The sequence below is a fragment of the Molothrus ater genome, chromosome 15 (assembly GCF_012460135.2).
Source record: "Molothrus ater isolate BHLD 08-10-18 breed brown headed cowbird chromosome 15, BPBGC_Mater_1.1, whole genome shotgun sequence".
Taxonomy (NCBI): domain Eukaryota; kingdom Metazoa; phylum Chordata; class Aves; order Passeriformes; family Icteridae; genus Molothrus; species Molothrus ater.
In genome coordinates, this window is record NC_050492.2 from 15,090,641 (window position 1) to 15,112,147 (window position 21,507).

A 21,507-nucleotide genomic window follows, 5' to 3' on the forward strand; every position below is an offset into this window, starting at 1 on the left:
CCCCGGTGCAGTTTCTGGGCTGCTCTGGAGCACAAAGGGCTCACCTAAGCTTGGAGGGCAGGTCAGGTTTTGCCTCCTCACTGCCTCCTTGTCCCAGCCAGTTCAGAGCCTGCAATCACTCCTGGGGGACACAGAGACAGTGCCACAGGTGCAGGAAGTGATGTCCCCACTCCTGTGCCTCCAGGCCTGCTCCAGCACAAAGCACCCTTGCATCTGTTCCCCATTAGCCACTGCTGCACTAAGCCACCGTGAACTGCGCTACCAGCACTGCCCTGAAACTGATCCCCCAACTGCCATGGGCTCCCAGGCTGGGAAAGTGCTCTGGGGCCCAGCCCCACGCACCGGGGACCCCCCGCACCCTCCTGCCCAGGCCGGCCCAGCACTCCAGATTAAAGTGAGTTATGGGCTCTGTCTCCCCAAAGCCCGTGGGAGCACAAGTTGGGGGTCTCCAGCCCCTGCTCTCTGATGCCTGTTTTGCCCCCCCTTGCCCTGTGGTGCCCAGCAATGATGGCAGTGTGGGCAAGGAGCGCTGCAGCTGTCTCACCCCCTCCTGCCAGCCTGCTCCCTGGGTCTAGGGTTTCATCCAGGGCCAGGCTTTGCCGGCCGTTAGTCCCAGGATCTGGTTTCCTCCTTCAGCTCCCAGCTGCACTCACAGCCCCCCGCCTGCAAGATGCCTCTTCCAGCATGGAAGCTCTCTGGCACAGCCTGCCCCAAAACAGCCCAAGGTGATGGGGGCTGGCAGGTGCTGTGGGGCAGGACCTGGACCCAGGGCAGCTGGAAAGGGAGTCCCTCAATCCTGGCTGCTGCTGTGGTGGTGCCCAGGTCTCGGGTCACAGGAGGCAAAGAACTTGGGACTTGACGTAGCCATAGGTGCTGTGCCTGTTGGGAATTGTATGTGCTGGGAGCCCAACAGCTTTCAGAGCCATCCTGGTGTCCATTCCTTTCCACAGCCCTCACAGGGCTGCTGTGGGGATCCCACTCCACTGTCATGCTTGCAGCCTCCATGTCCAGCCCAGCTCCCCTCTCTGCTGGGAGGAGCCCCCCCACCCCGTTGCAGCAGGGGCAGACAGCCCCCTGGCAGGTGTGAAACCTGCCTGTGCCGGCAGCCTGCCTGCCCGGGAAGGATCCCAGCTGTCCTGTAATGTGCCAGAACCAATGCATTTCGCACAGCCCTGAATGGGGCATTCACACACTGAAGGGCAAATTGCCCAAGCTGCCCACAGGGGCTGCCCAGATCCCGGCCGGGACTGAGACTGAACACGGAGAGGGGCTGTGCCCAGCTCGCCCCCACCTCACTCCAGACCGGGGTCTCCATGCTGGGGGCAGCACACAGGGCAGGCAGTTCTTGCTCACCCTGCACTGCCCTTTTCCTGGGGCCACAGCCAATTTTTCACAGGGTGAGGCATAGGTGGGTTTGCTAATGCTTAATACCAAAGGGAAGGAGGGAGGCAGAAGGGGACATTGTGAGCAGGGACCTGCCATCCATCCCCTGCCAAAGCCTCCCTCACTCCCTGCACATTTAAAAGTCTTGCCACAGGGGCAAGCAGTGCCTGCTACCCAGAGCCCAACAACCCACACCAGTGCAGCCCAGGGATGCTTCCAGGGTCCTGGCTGTGCCCAGCACTGTGCCCACCTGCCTGCCCCAGCTTGGGGGGATGGCCCTCAGCCCATCCCCAGGCACTACCACATCCCCCAGTGAACTCCCAAAGGCTGCAGCAGTGGGTACATGGGCTGTGCCCGAGCCAGCTCTGCCAGGCACAGGGCAGACGAGGCCATGGCTGGGCAGGGAAGCACCCCCACGGCAACTGGAGGCAGTTTTTATTGTTTAACATTCCTGGTATTTTCTGTCAGGGCTGAACCAATTGTCCTTAATCCGCCAGGCTCTGCTGGCCAAACAAGTGTGGCTGAGCCACCAGCATCCTGTCCGCACGAACAGGCCCCTTTTGTGAGGGGGATTTAGTGTGTAGCCCAGTAAATCCTGCTGGTTTCCTGAGGCAGCGTTCCCACACCCCCCACCATTACACCCCCCCTTGTGCCTGCTCCCAGCCCCTGGGCCCTGGCACAGATCCCTGCCCGACCATGCCCCCGGGCATCCCATCTGCACAAGTTCTGGGGCCATGTACCTGCTGCCCTCCCAGAATCTGCCACTCCAGGGCTGCAGATTCCCCTTGCTTGTTTGTTTCTGGGATTTGTCTGTGAGTCCTTATGGGATGTGGGGTGTTGGTGGGGCTGAGAAGCTTCACAGCCACCCCACTATGGTTCAGGTCCTTCATGGGATGCCAGGGTGCCCTGCGGGGAGTACTGTGGTTCTGGAGGGATGCTGTACTCCTGGAGCAGATGCTGTGATCCCCGGGGAAGTGCTGAGCCCTAGGGAAGGTGGTTCTGGTCTGGGGTGGGGGAAGGGGGTGTGTGGGGAAGATGCTGAGTTCTGGGGGAGCTGCTGTAGTCCTTGGGGAAATGCTGAGTGCTGATGGATCTGGTTCTGGTCCTGGAAGGAATGCTGAGCCCTGGGGGAGACGGCACCCCAGGGGCCAGGACACCAGCTGGTTCCTCATTCCAGCTCCGGGATGTGGCTCCGAGCCCCTGCCTGGAGATGCCTTTGCTTAACGACTCTGTTGTTTGGCCGGGAGCTGATGTTGTCTTTTCTCCGCAAAACAAAGGCGACAGGATTTTATCTCTGGGGAGAATCTGGTTTCTGTGAGATGCAGAAAGCCTCTGCCCCCAGGCAGGAGAGGGTGAGGCTGGCGGGGCGGAAAGGCACCAGGCTGCTGTCTGCCCCACAGCAGGAGCTGGCACTGCCTCTTTGGCTGCTCCTGCCTGCCACAGCCCTGTTCCCCGACCTGCTGTCATTGTCCCATGCCTGTGCCCCATGTGCCCAGGCAGCGAAGGGAGGGAAGAGCCCCCATGGGCCAGCGGGCAGAGAAAAGGAGCCCATGAGCACCCGCACATCACAGTAGAGGCTGAGGCACGGCCCCATCTCTCCTGTGGAGGAATCCAAATATTGGATCCCACCACAGTTCCTGCATCCAGGGACACCTCACACACTGATGGAGGCACACACAGAGACATAGACATGCGCCCAACCCCCATATCCATAGAGAAGCACTTGCACACTCACCTCCATGTGAGCACACTCACCTCCATGTGTGCACACTCACCTCAGGCACACCCTCCAGGAACATCTCCCCATGCATGCATCCACTTCCAGCCGAGCACACACACTACATCCTCTACAAAAACCCCATGCACCCTCACGCACCCGCTTCCACGCACACAGATGTACAGCACCATCCCTATACACACACACACACACACACACACACACACACATATGCACACACACATACACATCTCTGCACCTCTCTTCACGCACTCCCTCTCCCCCCAGCGGCAGAGCCGAGGCTCCAACGCCACTGCGGACCCCCAGCCCCATCCGGGCAGGCCAGGCTGGGATGCCAGCGAGGGCGGTGGTCCCATGCTGCGGACCCCCCGCCCGCCGGCCAGACCCGCCGGTGCTGCGGGAAGCCGCGGACTCTCAGCCCCATCTCCCGGCCGGCGGGAGCAGCTGCGCGGGGCGGGCAGAACGGAGCGGGTGAGCAGCTCTCCTGCCGCACATCCCCCGTATTTGGCTGGTGACAGTGGCCTTCGCGGCAGGACAGGCACGGGACTGTGTTGGAAGGATGCCAACCGCGACTGGGAAAAACGGTCTGCGGCATGGGGATGTATCCTGGTTTTGCTCTCCATCACCCGCACCGATGGATGGGGCTGGGAGTGGGGTAGGGCAGGGGATTGGGCTGCAGAGCTACACTGGATCCCAGTGTGCATCTCAATGTGCATCCAGTTGTATCCTTCCAGGTGACAGGAGCAGTGTGGGGAGGGCACCCCATGGGCACTCGAGCCCTGGTGAACCTGGCTCTACCTTGGATGGATGGATCAAAGCCCAGCTTGAGCTCAGCCTCCTTGCTCAGGGCTGAGAACCCTGAGCACCTCCTAAGCTGAGGATGGGGGGCAACCTGAAGGCTGGGGAAGCAGGGCGGTCCCCGAGAGCAGCTGCAGCACCCAGAAGGGCACCCTGGGCCTCGGCCCCTGGGGATTATCCCCATGCTGCATACGGCTGCTGCAGAGACCGGCCTCCAGGTGACAGTGCAGCGACAGCTCTTCCGCGCCGGGCGGATTTGCTCAGCAGTGATGGCTCCTGTCCCCTGCAGCTCGTAGCAGCGGTCCTGCCCCCACCCTACCGCCCTTGTGTGTCCGTGGGCTGCCCCCCGAAAGGTTTCGGGGAGCCATGGAAGCACCTGGGCAGGGGGACTGAGAGGTGAGGGACCTGGGAAGCAGAGGTCACCCCGGCAGAGGAGCAGCCCCGGAGCCGGGGACACCGAGCCGGTGCAGCCGCGCCTGCGGGCACGGAGCCGGGCTGAGCCCCACCCATGGCCCCGGCTCCCGCCGCTCCATCCCTGCGGTTTCAAGCCACGCAAGCCGCTTCCTGGGGGAAAGAGGGCCCCCGGCAAACCCTCCGGGCAGGATGCTCTCCGCTCCTCTCCTCCTCTGCTTCCTTCCTCTCCCTTGGCCGGGCCAGCCCTCCCCCTGCCCGCCGCGACTCCTTAACCCTTTCGCCCACGCTCCCGGCTGTGATCCAGCCCCACGGCCACGGCTTCCAGCCACCGCCCCCGGCCCTTTGTGCAGGATCCCGGTGCTGCCCCCGGGGTCCGCGCTCCCCCCAGGCCCCGCCCCGGCGAACATCCGCGGCCGGAGGCGACTCGCAACCAGCCCATCCTGCCCACGGCTCCTGCGGGACCCGCATGGGCCACAGCTCCCTCCGCGCTGGGGTGTGGGGCTCCCCGCTCCTCATCTCCCTCGGGGGGAGCGCGGGGGAGCCTCCGGTGCGGGAGCGCGGTCCCTTCGGCATCCCCGCGGCGGCGGGAGCGGCCATGGCGGGAGCCGGGGATGCGCATTCCCGCCGGGCGCGGGGGCACCGGGCCGTTCCCGTGGGAGCACCGTGCGATCTGTGCGCGGGCACCGGGGCCTGCAGAGGGAGCCCGCAGTGCCGGGCGGTTCCGTCCTGCCGGCCTGACCGGCCATAGCGCTGGGAGCGGGGCTGGGCTGAGGGTGAGCACGGTGGCGGGGTAGGGGCTAAGGGCGAACCCCGCGGTGGGGCGGCCACAGCCGCCCGCGCCCCCCGCTGCAGCCCGCAGATAAAGCCCTGAGGCGGCGGGGCCGGCCACGCTGCCCGCCGTGCCGCACATCCGGGCGGGAGCGGGCGGCAGCGGCCGGGATGCCATTTCCCTGTTCCTCTGCCGGAAGAGAAGGGCCGGAGCAGGGCCCTTCCTGCGGGCCTGGCCGTGGCACGGGCAGAGGTGACACAGCAGATGGGAAATGCGTCTGAGGGCACCCCGCCACCGCTGCCCTGCTCCTCCCTGCGCCAGTACCCACAGGGCTGCAGGTGGATCGCGGCGAGGCCTCGCTGGGACGGCGGGATGTGGACGTGCCTCGGGTGTGCGGAGCTGCCCGGGCATCGCTGCCCAAGCAGTGCAGCCCCTGCACAGCAGTGTCCCATCGGGATGTGCTGTGCCCTGTGCCCACGGACCAAGGGCTCACAGGGGGAAACCAGGCTGGGACGTGTCCTGATGGTGGCCCTGGCTCTCCCCGCTCAGCCTAAGAGGGGGCACTCCTACAGAAGGAGGGCAGCTGGTGACAGTCAGTGCCCAGGATACAGTTCCCCTGCTTGGAACAGCCCTAAACATCTCCCCAGGTCGCTCACTGGGCCTCAGAGACCAGGCTCTGGGAAGACACCAGGCGTTCCTGCTCTTCACACGCCCTGCCTGCCCCTGGGGGGGTATAAATAAACCACTAGCTTTATTTTGGGAACGTGGCAGAAACGTGCGTGGCCGGTTGCTCCAATGAGAAAGGAGGAAACTTGGCTGTTGGGCCCTCTCCCAGGTGTGCCAGGCTGCGGCTCCCAGTCGATCCCTGAGAGGTGGACAATGTATTTCCCCCATTCAGGTGTAAACCAAGGGATCCAGGCACACTGGGTGATGCCCCAGCTCTCTGAAGGTGGGGAAAACTGTGTGCATACTGGAACTCAGTGCCAAGTTCATTCAACACTGGGGCACAGTGTGGCCCCAGCTCCCACATGTCACCATGGCATGTGAGCATGGAGGGAAAGGGCCTAAAATAGGTCAGGTGCCACCAGCTGAGCCCTGGGCTGGGACCTCGAACGTACAAACATGTCACAATCTTCCTGCCGAGCCACCCCACCCTCCGTGGGTGTGCTGGAGTGGCATGAGCTGAACATGGCAGTCTCTCCAGTGCAGCACACCAGTGGGGTGACAATGGGTCGGGGACCTTGGTGTGGCACCTCAGGAGCGGATGCTGGGAGAAATGGTTGTTCCATCACCAGCCACAGACAGGGCAGAGGGAGTGCATGGGCAAGACGGCAGGGGCACCAGGAAGGCAGGTGCCCTCAGTGGGGCTGCCAAGGTGTGCAGGCAGGGAGGAGGCAAGTCCTCAGTGCCCCGCTGAGGTGCCAGCCCGCAGCCGCTCCAGGACAGCGTTTCAGCGGGGAAAAGCTGCGCCTGCAGGGCAGCGAGGCCCGGGCAGCGGGCGCTCCCTGCCTGGGTGCGCAGAGCGGCTGCTCCGGGGCCCAGCCCGGCGGGGGGGAGCGCGGCGCCAGCACGGCCGGGGGCTCCCGCACGGCCGGGACGTCGGAGGGGGGGGCGAGACAAAGGGCAGCGGAGGCGGCGGGGGGGAGCGGGTCCGCCCGGGCAGCGCCGCGTCGAGCCCCGCGGCGGCACCCCGGGGGGCGGCAGCGCGGCCCTGCCCCCCGCGCGGCCCGGGCAGCACCGCCCCGGTGCCACATCCCCGCGCTGCCCCGGCTGCCCCCCGCCCCGTGCCTGCCCAGCCGTGCCGGTGCGGCGGCGGCGCGGCGCGGCGCCCGGACCCGTGCGGCTGGCGGTGGAGACCCCGGCCCGCATCGGAGGTAGCGACGGAGCCGCCGCCCGCCGCGGGCCGGTTGCGGGGGGCGGCGGTGGCAGTCCGTCCCGGCGGAACGGGCGGGCGCGGGGCCGGTGCGCGCCGCTCGGCGGCGGGAGGGCGGGTGGGAGCGCGGCTGTCCGGGAGCGGCGGAGCCCGGCGAGGACAGCCAGGCCGCGGGCACCCGGCGCCGCTCCCCGGCGGGCGAGGCTCGGCGAGGCTCGGCAAGGCTCGCACGGCTCTGCACGGCAGCCCCGCGGAGGGCGACGGCCCGGCCCGCCGGTGCGCGGGAGGGCGGCGGGGGAGCGCGGCGGGGGCGCCGGCCCGGCCCGCGGGGCGCGGCGGACAATGGCAGGGGGTAACCCGAGCCCAGCGGGCGCGGGCGGCGACCCGCGCCACCCGCCCCCGCTGACCGCCCGCGGGCACCGGGGCCGGGAGCGGTGCCGAGCGGTGCACGGGGACCGGCGCCGGCCGGGTGCCCTGCCGGGGCGCAGGGCCTGGCCGACTCCATTTTGTTGGCGCCCGCTCCGCCGCCGTTCGCAGGCCCGCGGCCTGCCCGGCGTGGGGGAAGGGGGGGGGGGGGGGGGGGGGTGAGCGGCGGGAGAGACCCTGCGGGGCCGCCCCGTCCCATCCCGGCCGGTGCCCCCTGCCGCCGCCTGCGATGGAGGTGCGGGCGGCGGCCCCGAGGCCGCGGTGCCGGGCGGGGGGATGCGGGGAGCGGGGCAGGCCGGGCCGGGCCGGGGCGCGCCGGGGGGGGGCAGCACTGAGCGCCCCCTCCCCACCTCCCCCTCCCGAGATGGGGGGGGGGGGGGCATCGAGGGGGGGGGGGGTGCTCGTGCGGGGGGGTGGAAGGGGGGGGCAAGCCCGCGCGGGCGCGCGCGCGCTGATTGGCCACGGCCGCCGAACCCCAAGAGCGGGGGCGCGCGGGGCGGGCGCGCGCCCTCGCGGGATGGCGGCGGCGGCGTCGGGCGCGCGCATGCGGGGGAGGGAGGAGGAGGGAGGCGGCGGAGCGGCGGCGGGGCCTGGCCGGGCCGGGTCGGCGCGTCTCCCCATCCGCCCGCTCCGGGGGCAGGCGCCGAGCCGCCCGCGGCACCCGCAGGTGAGCGGCGGCCCTGCGGCAGCGCTCAGCAGGCCGAGCGACCCCGGCGCCGGCCGTGCCGAGCCGAGCCGGGGTGGCCGGGCCGCGGCCTGGGGCCTGTAATCCGGCGGTGGCGGAGCGGGGCCGGCGGAGCCCAACGCGGCCCCCGGGTGCGGCTGCCATTTTGCGGTGCAGGCTGGGCTGACCCCATTGTGCTGTGCCCGCAGGTGGATGCCCGCCGCCCGGAATGGAGCAGGCCTGCGAAGTGAGCCGCCGCAGCTGCCTCGTCCCCTTCGGCACCTCGCTGTCGGCCGCCGAGTCCAAGGGCGGCCCCTTCGGCGAGGCCCGCGGCCCCGAGCCGCCCGCCATGCAGCTGGCGGCCGCCAAGCCCGGCTACGGCCAGGACCCGTCGTCCTGCTACATCCCGCTGCGCCGGCTGCAGGACTTGGCTTCCATGATCAACGCCGAGTACCTCGGCGGTGCCGCCGACGGCGCTGAGGCCCTGCCCGACCCTGGCTCGCCGGGCCCCCGCCTGCCCGCGGCGCAGGACCCTGCGGCCGAGGTGCCCCGCGGGGCCCGGGCCTTCCCCCTGCTCCTGCGGGACGGTGGAGAGGAGGCGCTGGAGGAGGAGGAGGAGGGCGCCGAGACTCCGGAGGAGGAGGAGGAGGACGACGACGACGACGACTACGACGACGACGACTACGAGGAAGAGGAGGAGGACGACGAGGAGGAGGAGGCGGCGACAGAGCCCGGCCCGCGGAGCCGCGGCCGCTCAGCTCCGCAGCGGGGCCCCGACAGCCTCCTGCAGCCGGCCGAGTCCGTGCCGGACGGCGGCCTCGGGGAGCAGCCAGAGTCCTCGGCCGCCCTGCAACTCGTAAGCACCGTCGGGGCGCGGGCGGGGGGGCCGTGGCCGCTGCCATTTTGCGGTGCGGAAGGGCCGGGCCGGGCCGGCCGCGCTGCCTCCCTCGCCCCGGCACCCCGGAGGATGGGAGCCATCTTACCGAGCGAGGGGAGCCCGCCGGGGCCGGCGCGGGCTGTCACCGCGCTCACCGCGCACCTGTGTCCCGGCGCGGCCGCCCGCGCTCCCCCCACCGCTTTTTCTCCCGTCAGGAATAAGAGGCATCATCCTTCTGCCCAGCCCGACTCGCTGCGGAGTTCGGTGGAGTTTTTTCTCCGTTGGAAGGGGTTTTTTTGAGCGCAGTGCAGATGAGGAGGGCAGGAGGGAGCGTTCCCATCTCCTGCCGCTCCGGCTGAACGCTGTCAGAGGCTCTTTGTCTGGCCAGGCCTGAGGTTCCCGAGCTGAGAGACCTTGGCGGTGGCCGGGGAGAGGCCGTGTCATGGCCTGACAGACCTCACGGGCGGCAAACCTTGCCTCGTATTCAGGCGGACTTTTTTGTTTGTTTGTTTTAATTTCTCTCTACACTCACAAATTCCTTTAATTATAATATAACTAATAAGAAGCAGAACTGATGGAACTGTAGTAGTAGTTCTGAAAGGAGATAGATGCATTTAGTAATTTTTTTTGTGTAATTTTCTTTTGAATCCAAGTATAAGAGATGTTTCTCAGTGTAACCTTTTACTTGCAGCCATATATGTATATTTCCTTCAGTTTTCGGTTGTTTGAGGTTTTCCTTGTTTATTTCTTCAATATGTTTTTCAACCTCAAGGTTCCCTGCTGGAGGATACTCTGGACTTAAAGTATTGATGCAGGGTTTGAAGATTAGCTCCTTTGATAGGACTAATACCGAAACCATCTTGCTCTCTAATTTCAGTAGAGCTGCTGATGCCGGACAGATCGTGCTGGTGCGTGCAGTGCTTGGGAGGCAGGTTTGTGTTCCTTTGGGAACACTCAGTGTTCCTGCTGCGTGCTCTGGGACGTGGGCAGCCCTTGTCACAGAGTGCCCGTGCAAGGGGCGATTTCAGGAAGATGCTGACAGCAGCTTAATTTGTTTGTGGAACAGTTTATACTCTTCAGCGTTCCTTGGGAAGAATCTCTCGATCTCTGGTAGTGAGAGGCTGCTGTGGGTCTGAGGTTTGAGCATCTCTTCAGCTTTGTTTTGCAGAGGAAAGCGGGGATCTCTCGCAGACATGTGCTCGGTGATGCAGTTGTGGGAGGGTCTCACTTTGTAAACAGAAGCTCGCAGAGGTACTTTCACAACACTTGCCTTTACAACGTGCTCCACAGAACTGCAGTTGGTAGAGTGACAAAACCGTCCTAGTGATGGGAGCCTGTTATTTGAATATGCAACGAGGGTTGACTTTTCAGTGAAACTGCCTTACCTGTGTACTGTAGTTAGCCTTGCTGGGTTGTTCTGGTGATTTGAAAGCACAGCTGCATTCCTAAAAACGCAAAGAAAAGCATTTTTTAGGCAGCCTGGGGTCCTGCTTTCCCTAAGTCTTGCATTCTTTCTTCAGTAAGTAAATCCATGTTGTCTGAGTGACATTTGGCCCCACTGCTTGTGGAATGGGAAAAGACAGGGCCAAGTGCCAAGTTACCTTTGCGGCAATTCAAATCTTTTAATGGTTGAACATGACATAGTAGCTAGAAATATCCAGGTTTGCTCTTCAGGTCATGTATTCATTTTTAGGTATTTAATGCCAGTCTCATCTGTGTTTGGTAACTGGAATAATTTTTTTTTTTTTTTTTTGTGGAGGACTTGCTAAAACTTAAAACTAAAACCCACCCCAAAAAAGGCATCACGAATCCCTGGGAGTTCTGCACAGCTGTCTGTCATAGCTGGGCTACTCTTAACAGGTATCAGCTTTATGCTGCTTGTTGATGGGACTCCTCCACCTTACAGCATGACTGTCTCAGAACTTTCATTTTTGAAGCTCATGGCTCTGAGTGTGCCACTGCTGCTCAAACTTCCTGTTTTGCCAAGAGGGAAGTGTGTGTGTGTATCTCCCATGTCTGTGTCTGCCCCTTGTAAGAATTGATGCTTACCTTGAAAAGGCACAAATGTCAAGAGTGCTTGGAGCAGAAGGGCCAGAATTTGGTTTAGTCTTAAGTGAGATGCAAAATCCAGCATTTAAGTAATGCCTCTGGGCAGGACAGGTGGTGGCAGGTATTGTTTTGCACGGGGATTTGTTAATAGCCCTGGCACCTGCTGCTCTCAGACATTTCCCCAGACAGGGGAGGTTGCTCAGGTACCATTCAGTTGTAAAGAGAGATGTGCATATTCCAAACTAAAACTATTTTAAGTGCCACCTTAATCTTCCCTTAAGGGTGTCTGAAGTTTCCAGCAGCTCCTGACAGATTTTGTGTTGTGGAGAAGGAAATTATAGCATCAATTCTTGGGTCTTGTTCTCCAGAGGTGGTGATACAGTAACTGCTGGCAGCTGCTGGCTTGCTGCCTTGTGCACATGTTGGGCTATGGCCATTTAAATTTAAATGGGTGGTTGTTCTTGGATATCTCTGTTCTTTACCATCCTGATGAGTTTGTCTGTGGTGCTCTCCTGGCATTTTCCAGTTGCAGAGGCCCTGGGCAGCGTTATGAGTCCAGACTCCAGTGCTGGGGAGGGTGGGTACAGCCACTGAAGGTCTGAGTGCCATGGATATTGCTTGAATTCAGGTATTGCTTGAATTTGGATGCTGAGGAATAGGAGCAAGGTGGAGTTGTTTCTTGCAGAACTCCCATGTGGAAATTTTGCTCTTCTAATGTAACTTTTGATGCCTTAATACTTCAGTTTGTTGGCTTGTTGGTTTTTAGTTAGTACACACAAAGTATGTTTGAACAATTCGATTTGCAGAGTTGAGCGTTCAAGGAAGCAGAGAGTTCTTGGATTCAGGTACATGTGGGCCACTCCTGCTGTGTATACATTTCGCATTCTCAAGCTGTTTTCTCCATGAGACCCTGATGGTTTCAGACTTCAGGATGTGCAGAGGCTTGCATGAGGCTCAGTGTTGCTTTCATTATCTTTTCTTTGTTGTCCATTCCCACGATGCAGGACAGTGAGGAAGTGAGGTACAGGGAAATTTAGAGCCAGATATTCTATCCCAGATGTAAGAATTACTGCTTCCAGAGGCTGGGTGTGAGGAATGAGTGAGGCATGTGTGTAAGGCTCCTGGAAGGTTTTTGCTTTACCAGAATCACACTGTTTGCACTGTGTTAGAAGTACTGAAGGCCAGCAGAGTCCTCTCTAGAATTAATCCATTATGACCTTGAGTTGTTTTCTAATCTGCAGCTGTGAGAGGATACTTTCATTATAAAGTGTTGGTGTTGCCTGTGTGAGAGTTACTCTGGTGCTTGTTCTATTAACTGATGTCTGGTGCCATTTCTCTCTCTGCTAAAAATAAAATGAAGGAACTAAAGCCACGTGATCCTCACTACTCCTGTAAACATTTCTGAAAGAATCTCCTACTACAGGCTGTTGATCCGAGGTGTAACTAACTACTGATAACATTATATCCCTGAGATACAGTAGATATGGCAGTGGTTTGTTTTAGCAGGGAACATAAATTTCCTTGGTTAATTGACATCTTCCTGGTAGGAGATGAATTCTGTTTGGCTGTCAGTGATTCCTGCAAGCATCATCTCCTGCTCTGTGCATCTGGAGAGAACGGAGTCTTTGTGTGCTACTGTCCCCATGCCTGTGATCTGGCACACATCCCCCTTTGCCACTAGGATTTACACTGTTTGGAAGATGGTATTATTTCACAGAAAAGAGCTTGTAGCTGGATCTTGCCTTGCTGTGCAGCCCAATGGCACCCACCAGGTCTTGTCCTGAAGGGCGTTCCTGTTTCAAATAGCTCTAAACTCACCTATAAAGGACTTCAGCCATGGTGAGTGTCCAAAGGAATGGGAATTGCCACCGTGAGGGTCCTGTCCTTGCCTGTGTTATTGCTTGACCATAAATTTTTAAGGTCCTTAATGACTTCATGCTTTCACGGTATGGTGATGCTGCATTGCCGCTTGGTCATGGGGAGGTGTGAGTGGGGGGTGTTAGGAGCTGTCATAGCAGGACCTGCAGTGTGTGAGGGTGTGAGAGCAGCTCCTTCGGAGGGTTTTGAACAGTCTGTAGGATCCTGAGCTCTCCTGCACAGCTGGTTGGATCCTGAAAGTGTTTAATCATAGCATTTGGCTGAGATTGCCCTTCCTCTCCTCGTTTTTTGGTATTTGTTTTCTGATTGCTGATTAGGTGTGAAATATCTGTTTGTGTGCGTTGTGTTACAGGAAATGACTTGGTTTCTCTAGAAAATACCTGGTTTGTCGTGTGAAATTTGAATGACTGATGCCTTTGCGGTTCATGTTCTGAAGCTGAACCTGTCTGTTTGCAAATAGCAAAACCAGAGGTATTTTCTTGCAGATGGGACAGTTTTGAAAGTGATGTTTTACTGCATGTAATGACAGAAACCTCTGTGTAATTTCTGCTTACCAAATTTAAAACTTACTTTTAAAACTTGAGCAGGAGAGAAGTTGTTCAAGCAATGTCCTGGTTAATATACTGTTTGCAGTTGTAAGTCTGGCAATAGTAGTAATTAAATTGGCTTTTGCAGGTGTTTTTTGGGTTGGATGCTGCCTCTCAGACCCTGCTAAATGACTATATGTGCTGGTGATTTCTTTTGGAAGAGTGTGTCTCCCACAACTTGAACCTTTTCTTCCTAATGAATCTTGGGTTGTTGAGGGTAGTGATTCAAGTTTTACTGTTAAAACTCCTTCTCAAGCCTTGGTAAAATTAAAATCAATGATAGTGGCTCAGTTTGATGCTATAGTAGGAACCTTTGACTTCAGAGCAGCATATTCTGCATGAAGTCATGGATTTGTTTATTGCCTCTTGTAATGTAGCAGCTTCTTGTTGTACCTTACTACACCCTTGTTCCCAGAAGTGGGGTTAAACTGTGTGATGTACAACAATTATTAAGTGGGGTTTTTTTTAGTTTCCCTAAGTTAACTGAACAAATCTGTAGCTCACTTAAGAGGTGAACTCTAAATATGGCCAAGTTACTTTAGCCCTAAGAAAAAAGCAGTGTTCTCTAAGATATAATTGAGATGGTATTAAAAATACATTTGTAACTCAGAAATTTGTGTTATAGATGATGGTCAATTTTCAGTGCAGTTGCTTGGAATATACTTTGGCTTTTCTTGCCTGTGACTGCCAGCTTATGTATAGTAATTTTGATTGCTTTTCAATTATTTGCTCTGGCATTTAGAAAGGCAAAGGGAATAGAAACATCCGTAAGAAGAAATCAGGCAGGGGGTTGTCTTGGGAGTTTAAAAACTCAACAGTTTAGGTGAATGCCACTTTTAATACCAAAAAACGATGACCTATGTTTTGTTCTGTCTGCACAGAGCCATCTGGTGAAGAATGGTAACACGGGGGAGTTTGTCATGGCTGCAGAGCTGTGGTGCCATGCTGAGGAAAACTGAGGTGCAAGGTTTGGAGCCCCACTGCAGTTCTGGCTAGGAGCACAGGCACTGCTTTGGCTGATCTGAGTGGGTGCTCCTGACCCCAGTGCCAAGGACAGGGGAAGATGCTGCCATGTGCTGGAGCAGGTGCCAGCTGAAGAGCTCTGTTCTTGGTACATTAGAAATCTGGTTCCAGTGTGGCTGCTCACAGCAGTGATTAAATGTGTGACAGAGATAAAGATGACCTGGGTGTGCATCCATCTCTTTTGTGTCCAAAAGCATTGATGAAGCCCAGAGGAATTTCAGCAGTTTGTCTTGCCTCTACTGAAGGATGGTAAAGCACTTGTTAAAATTGACATGCTGCCTCTTCTTGGTTATCATTAAGATTTATCTCACACAGTTCTTTGGAAAAATGGCAGAGAAGTTGGGAGAAAAGTCACCTTGTGTATCACTTCTTTCCCTCTCAAGGACAGGCTGGTCCTGGCTGGATGCCTTCACTGCTGTCTCTAGCACAACCAGAGCAGAAGGGCTGTGCTGAGTTGTCCCAACTCATTGCCTGCACTGGTTGTAGGCTTGGCAGTGATGGAGCTGCACAATCCACAGGTGAATGAATGGCTTTTCCAGCAGCATTCCCTGCTCTCTCTGTGGGGCTGAGGTGCTGCTGGGGTTCTGGGTGAAGAGCAAGGCTGCAGGTGGCAGGGACACCACATGAGTGGCCTCAGGGAGGGGAGAGTTTTGGGAGCACTGTTGGTGGCTGAATGACAGGGAAAGGGCAGCACATCTCTAGTCCTGGAGGCTTCCCCTGTGTTTTCCCATCCTCCTCCTCATGGAGTAGGCCACTGGGGTAGGAAGGATTGGCAAGAAAAGCTTTGAGTGAGTTCTTGGTAGGGAACTTGTTCTGTTGGTCACGTGCGGTAATTGGGACAGCTGTGGATGCTGCTGGAGATAGCACATCCCACTGCTGGGCTCTTCAGGAAAAAACAGCTTTACAGTAAAATAATTATACAATAAAATAGCAGAGTAATTTGTTTTAACCTTCAGACACTCATCAGAAATAATGCACTGGGGACTCCTTTTATATATTCAGGCATTGACTTTTGCATGTGAGACACCAGAAGTGTTGAGTTGGGTGGAGCAATTCAAGTGTTGCATGCAAGCCAGAGGATGGAATGCCTTTTGGTGTGGTATTCTTTAGGAAAAAGTGAACAGCTAATTTCCTGCACAGTAGTATCTCAGCACACTGGAAACTGCCAGTTTCTTTTTCAGCTCCTATAGTGCCTGCAGTGCTGAGTGTGCAGGGAGGTTCTCACCCTCAGCCCTGCTTGAAGCTTCCAGGTTCCATTTGTTTTCGAGTGTGTTCATGACTTTCCCCTCCCATTGTTGATGGAAAGATAGAAACCTGCTGTTGCCTCACAAGAAGGGTGAGGAGCAGAGTGGTTATCACCCTTTTAATAGTTCCTCCCCTTGCCCTGATGTTGCCTTGTTGTTTGGTTTTCCCCAAAAAACACCTGTTCAGCCTTCCTACTGTTCTGGCTAACGTGGTGACTGCCCGCAGATTCCTAAATAACAGCAGTAAAACAAGTCAGGTTCCTCTTGATTCTAGTTGGCAGTCTTCTTAGAGGATGTTCACAATGTTTAGGAAGCTGGATTCATCACAGAAAGGTTTGGAAGCCTCTTGGAAGCATAAGTTTGTAGTACCTGGTGCCTGAAGCATGAACCTTCCTCAGGTCATGGCTTTGAGTGTGGATGTAAAGAAATAAATAAGCACCAGATAAATTTATTGCCCTGCTAGTGTTCAAAAGTTCTGATTTCAATTTTAGTAGGAACTCAGAAAAAGCAGTCAAAGTTTTAAGTGCGGATTCAAACTTAATTTTGTATGGATAGAAATTTTGTTTCTTTTGGAAAAATGGTGTTGTTGGGTGGGGGACTTAAATGCTGAATGCCACCTCATTTTCAGGAGGTTATGGTTTTGTGTAAGAGGCATCTTTTTGTTTGGACTAGCAAAGTGGGATTATCCCTTCTTTCCTGTGGGTAAATAAAAACTTCTGCAGCAACTGAGATTTGTAAGCCCCCCCTTAAATGTTTGTTGCTTTTAAAGAATCCCGTGGACTTAAACACAAACAACATCAACAACCAGACCAAAACGAGCAACAAGCCAGTTGATTTTATTTAAACCAACCCAAACTCACACTTTCTAGCTGCTGAGGTTTTGGTACAGTATTCACTCTTTGCACTGTACATGTTGTTCTCTAGTTCTGCTTCATTCTGGTTACAGCTTAAGCTGTAATGAATAGAACATACATATATAAATTAGAATAGCCAAGTTTCATTTTGCACAGTTTGAATCTGTTTTTCATTTCATGGATTTAGAAACTTCATGTCTGAAAAATGGCTGCTGTTTTTATCCGATGTCTTGCTTGTGAGCAATTTGATAATACATAGAGGAGCACAGAAGTAAGGCTGAAAAGGGGGAAAATCTGATGGCCTGGCTTCAGTTTGTGGGTTTTTTTGTTTGTTCTCTGACATAAGAAGATATTTGTGGGTAATTGTTCTTTGTGAGAATTTGCAAAGTTTTGGTAATGCCAGCAGTTCCTCGCTTGCTGAAACAATTAGTGCTGATTTAAAGAGCCAGATTCAAAGAGAATGTGGTTTATCATTTAAAATGTGTGCAGATAAGCAAGTATGAGAGTCTGTCCTCTGCTTGAGGCTCCTGGAAGTGGTCTGAAGTCTTCTGTGTGTTAGTGGATTTCTCTCCACTGGGGATCTGGATGAGATCACACCCCTTCTCTCACACTTCCTCCTCCTGCCTCCCTCAAACCTTGCTGTCGGGTGCATTTCTGGTAGTTGGGGAGCTGAAGTGCCAAAGCTTTCTCTTGCACTGCTCTTCCACTCAATTCATAAGGAGAAGTATCTCCACTGAGTGAAACAGGGATGCTGTTACCCAGTTATCTTGGAGACTGAAACTTTGTGTTCTCTCCTCAGTACATTCTTTATTTAATATCTGTATGTGGATAACTCCTGGGCTTGATAGAAATGCTTCAGGATGTAGGAATTACTCAAAGTAGTCCAGTCTGCTCTCTTGATTTTAACCTTTCAGCATAGCTCACATGTACGTATGGACCCTGAAAAACTTCAGTACCCTGGAAGATGGTAGTAAAAACTGGCCAAAGATAGCAAATACCTGCAAGCATAGTGATAACAGAAGCTTGGTCTGTATCATAATTTCTGCTGTATTTTGCTAGTGAATATTTGATTAGTGAGTATTTAAGACTTGTGGATGATAATGATCCCAGATAAGAGGTAGTGTACTTTCTCAGACATGAATGTAGGTCAGATGCCTGTTGGCTTTTTGCTGCAGTGCTGAAGCTGAAGAAGACTGGAGCAGTTCGGATGAAGAGCATGTCCCCAGCATGCCCTGTGCATGTCCTCAGCAGCACAGGCTGCCCATGGGCTTCCAGCAGGCTTCTCCAGCTGCTCTGTTTGATTTGAAGCTTGCCATAAAGTGCCAGTGTGATTATTACTCTGGTTTCTTCAGATATACCATTGCATGCCGTGGTTTGAGTGAGGGTTTTGTCCATGTGGGCTCCAGTTGGGCCTGACCCTTTCCTTGTGCAGGGATTGATTCATCTAAATTTTGTCACAGGGAGTGCAGGGTCAGCATTGCAGCCTCTCTCTGTAAAGGCTTAAAGCTCCTGTGCTTGGTAATGGTACTTTGTATGGAGGAAACGTAGCAATCTCTGCTTGCTTTGTTTCAAATATTTCTTAAGCTATCAAGCACATACAATTTAATTCTCTCTCAATTTTCTTGGGTTTTTGGGTTTTTTAAATCAATTTGGTTTTGATTTTAGAAAATGTTCTTTAAAACACAAATTTTTGCTAATGAGAATTATTATTTCTAGCTTCCATCACAAGCAGTTACTAATTTTGCTTTGTTGTTGTTCTTAGTCTTCCTCCTTTTTACCTTTCCGTGCAGCATTCTCAAGCAAAGGTTATTTCCCAATTCCTCTCTTTCCTTCTCTCTGTGTCTGTTCATTTCTCAGTGCAGGAGTGTTGGGGCTGAGTGAAGTAATGAACCATGGATCACTCAGACTTCTTTCCATTCTCCCTTCATTAAGAGCAGTGCAGAGGTGGGAGTTGACCTTTTAACTATCTGTCAGCAGCAGTCACTGTATGGGAATTGCATCCACTGCTGCTTCATTTCTATGACCAGAGTTAAAGGATCTGGATCCCCTGGGACAGGAGCTGTATGGACAGCTCAGTGCTGAGGTTAAAACTGCTCTGCTTTGTATTAAACTCTGCTAACTCAGTGAGGATGTGCTGTAGCTGAAGGGAGGTTCCATCTCTTGAAGACTCTTGGGGTAGCTTTAGCAATGCCCTTCCAGGCTTGTTCTGGAATTATTTTAATAGGAAAAACTTGCCCCAGCTGCTGCCTGTCCTTTGTGAGGGCAGAGGGTGAATAACCTGTTCTACTGAAATGGCAGGAGCTGGGAGTGGCCTGTCCTAGGCACAGGGCACCTGTGACACCATCTGTGGGGTTGGTTGTGTCAATGGATAACTTCTTTATAGAATCACAGAATGGTTTGGGTTTGAAGGGGCCTTAAAGACAATGTAGTTACAATGCCCTGCCATGGGCAGGGACACCTTCTGGTAGATGAGATTGCTCAGAGTTCCATCCAGCCTGATCTTGAACACTTCCAGGGATCCAGGAGCAGCCACAGCATCTCTGGGCTACCTCTGCCAGGGCCTCATAACCTTCACAGGGAAGAATTTCTTCCTCACATTTAATCTAAACCTACTCACAGATTATGGCCATTCCCCCTTGTCCTGTTACTCTGTGTCATTGTAAGTCCCTCTCCAGCAGATTGTCAAGCCCAAGCTATCCAGGCACTTTCTAATGTCATCTTTCATTTTGGTAGGGTTTATTTCTGGTAAAAAAAAGCTGATCTTGAGCCATTTCAGCCATCTCTGGCATTAGTGGCTCACAGGAGTTAGATGGGCTTCTTATCATCTTGTTCTGTTAAGAAAAAATAGTGATCACCAAACTTGAAGGCATAAAAGGTGGTGGTGGGGGCAGGCTGTGGACTGATCCTCAGCAAGCTTCCAGTTCTAACTGATAAGAAGTAGGTATTGGGAACAGCTTTATCCTGGGCATAGATGGAATGCAGGGAGAAGCACGAGAGTTGCTGGCCTGGGAATGAGAAGGTTTGAAGAGAGCACTGGAAGTTTATGGGGCAGAGTTGTTGCTGTTTCTGCCCCTGGCAGTGATGTTTGGGCCAGCTCATGTGTGGGGTGTGACTTACCTGCAGCTACCAGTGTGGTGAGATCTGCTCAGGAGATATCCCTATCCCGTGCTGCTGCTGCAGGGCCCTGGGCAGGTATCTGCTGGACACTCAGAGGAAAAGGTTATTAGTGTCATTGTTCACATTCTATTGGTTAATTACCCTTTGGATGTGGCCACCTCCTTTTATTTTCATCCTTGGCTTTGATTCTGTTCAGTTTGTGCCTGAAACAGGCTTGGCAGAATCTTCCTCCATTATTTTTGGGGGATCAGTGGCTTCTTTCTTGCTTTTCTTCATCATCCTTACACACAGTGTCTTTTGCTGCCCCAGCCTTTCTGCAAAACATGTTCTGTCCCTGGCTTCATGAGTAACATTGTTTATAATTAAGTCAGGAATAAACTGCAATAGGGGTTTCTTGGCCAAGTATTTCCACGATGGCTTTCCAAAGCAGGTCTGAATTAGAAGTGTGCAGGGCTACAATGGCTGCAGATCAGTGCTTGATCTCTGGACAGATGTCTCTTTGGGTATATGAAATTGCAAGTTTGCAATTGCCTGGAACAGCAGACGTATCTCTGCCCCTCTGTGTGCAGTCCAGTCTTGCTGTGGCTCTGCCAAGGTGGTCACATCCCTGCTCACGCTGTTGGGGCACGTGGGGTGTCTGCAGTTGCATCCCCAGCTGCACTGGAGAGGCTGGTGCTGCTCTGATTTTTATTCAGAGATGTCCAGTGCTGCAGGAAAGGTGCACCCTGTGGCTGTCAGCATTGTCTGTGTTTGTGGGCTTCTGCTTTGTGCCACTTGGTCCAGCAACATGAGTGGATTGAACAACAGCTTCCAGTGACGGAGCCAAGAGTGTTACTGGATAAGTTATTTTTTCCACTTTTTAATGATGTGGTTATTTTCAAAGGAGGAAGATTAGTGACAGACAGTTGAGGACTGACAGTATATTTACCAAAATAAAAACACTTGGAAATTTAAGCTTTCTTTGCTTGATATGTTTCATTATTTGCTGTATGGTGAGAGTTTCAGGAGGGTAAAAATACTTGGCTTTCAAATAGAAAGCCTCCTTCTCATGAAGCTGAGCACCAGTGTTTGGTGTTTCACTTAGTGAGTTGCAGACTGGTGTGTTTGGTTGATGTAGTACAAATTCAAGAGGTGACTTAGCAGGTGGTTTTTGTGTCATCCTGCTGCTGAATCTTGGCTTGTGACCCCTTTCACAGTGATCAGTTGGGGTCTTTGGTAGAGAGGATTTGATGAAAAATATCTGCAAGGTACAGTCTTGTTTGGTCCAAAAATAGCACAGAGTGATCTGAAATGCAGCATATCATCGAGTTTGGGCTGTAGCTTGTCCCATCTGAACAGCAAATGATTGCCAAACATTTGATAACAGAGTAGACAGTGCTGACTCCCTTGAGGAGAACGTCAGACAATACAAAACTTTGTTGTTCCTCATTAATGGAGAAGGCCCTGTCCTTTCCTTCCTCACTAACCAAGGCTCTTACCTGGTTTAATTTCTTCAGTGTATGGGTTACAACATGGGTTTTTCCCAATCTAGCTCACAAATTTTCTTGTTATTTAAATACTTGAATATTTCCATGCTCTGAAGGTGAACAGTGCTGTGATCAGATGTATGGGACTACATCTGAAGTTTTACTTTTTTAAAAAACTTTGGCTTTCCTCAGCTCACAGAAAAGTCACTGTTGCTGCAGGGCTAAATTTTTGGCCATCAGGATTTATCAGCACTTTAATCTTGGCATAGTAAATACTAATTTTTATAGGAGTGAAATTTGTTGTATTCTGACATAAGAAATATATGCTTTGGGGCTGTAATTTTTCC

General features: G+C 54.6%; 1 protein-coding gene across 6 annotated transcripts in view; it reads left to right on the plus strand.

Annotated features, from left to right (window-relative positions):
* The first annotated feature begins 7,188 nt into the window (after positions 1 to 7,188).
* Positions 7,189 to 21,507, plus strand: part of NSD1 (nuclear receptor binding SET domain protein 1) — a 61,068-nt gene continuing 46,749 nt past the window's right edge. For 5 of the 6 annotated variants that reach the window (XM_036391744.2, XM_036391746.2, XM_036391747.2 and 2 more), the window contains exons 1-2: positions 8,000 to 8,068; positions 8,275 to 8,921. In XM_036391744.2, coding sequence (XP_036247637.1) covers positions 8,295 to 8,921 — 627 coding nt within the window. In that variant the 5' untranslated portion in view covers positions 8,000 to 8,068; positions 8,275 to 8,294. Of the gene's footprint in view, positions 7,252 to 7,999; positions 8,069 to 8,274; positions 8,922 to 21,507 lie in introns of those variants that run through there. The other variant, XM_036391745.1, reaches the window with a different exon arrangement.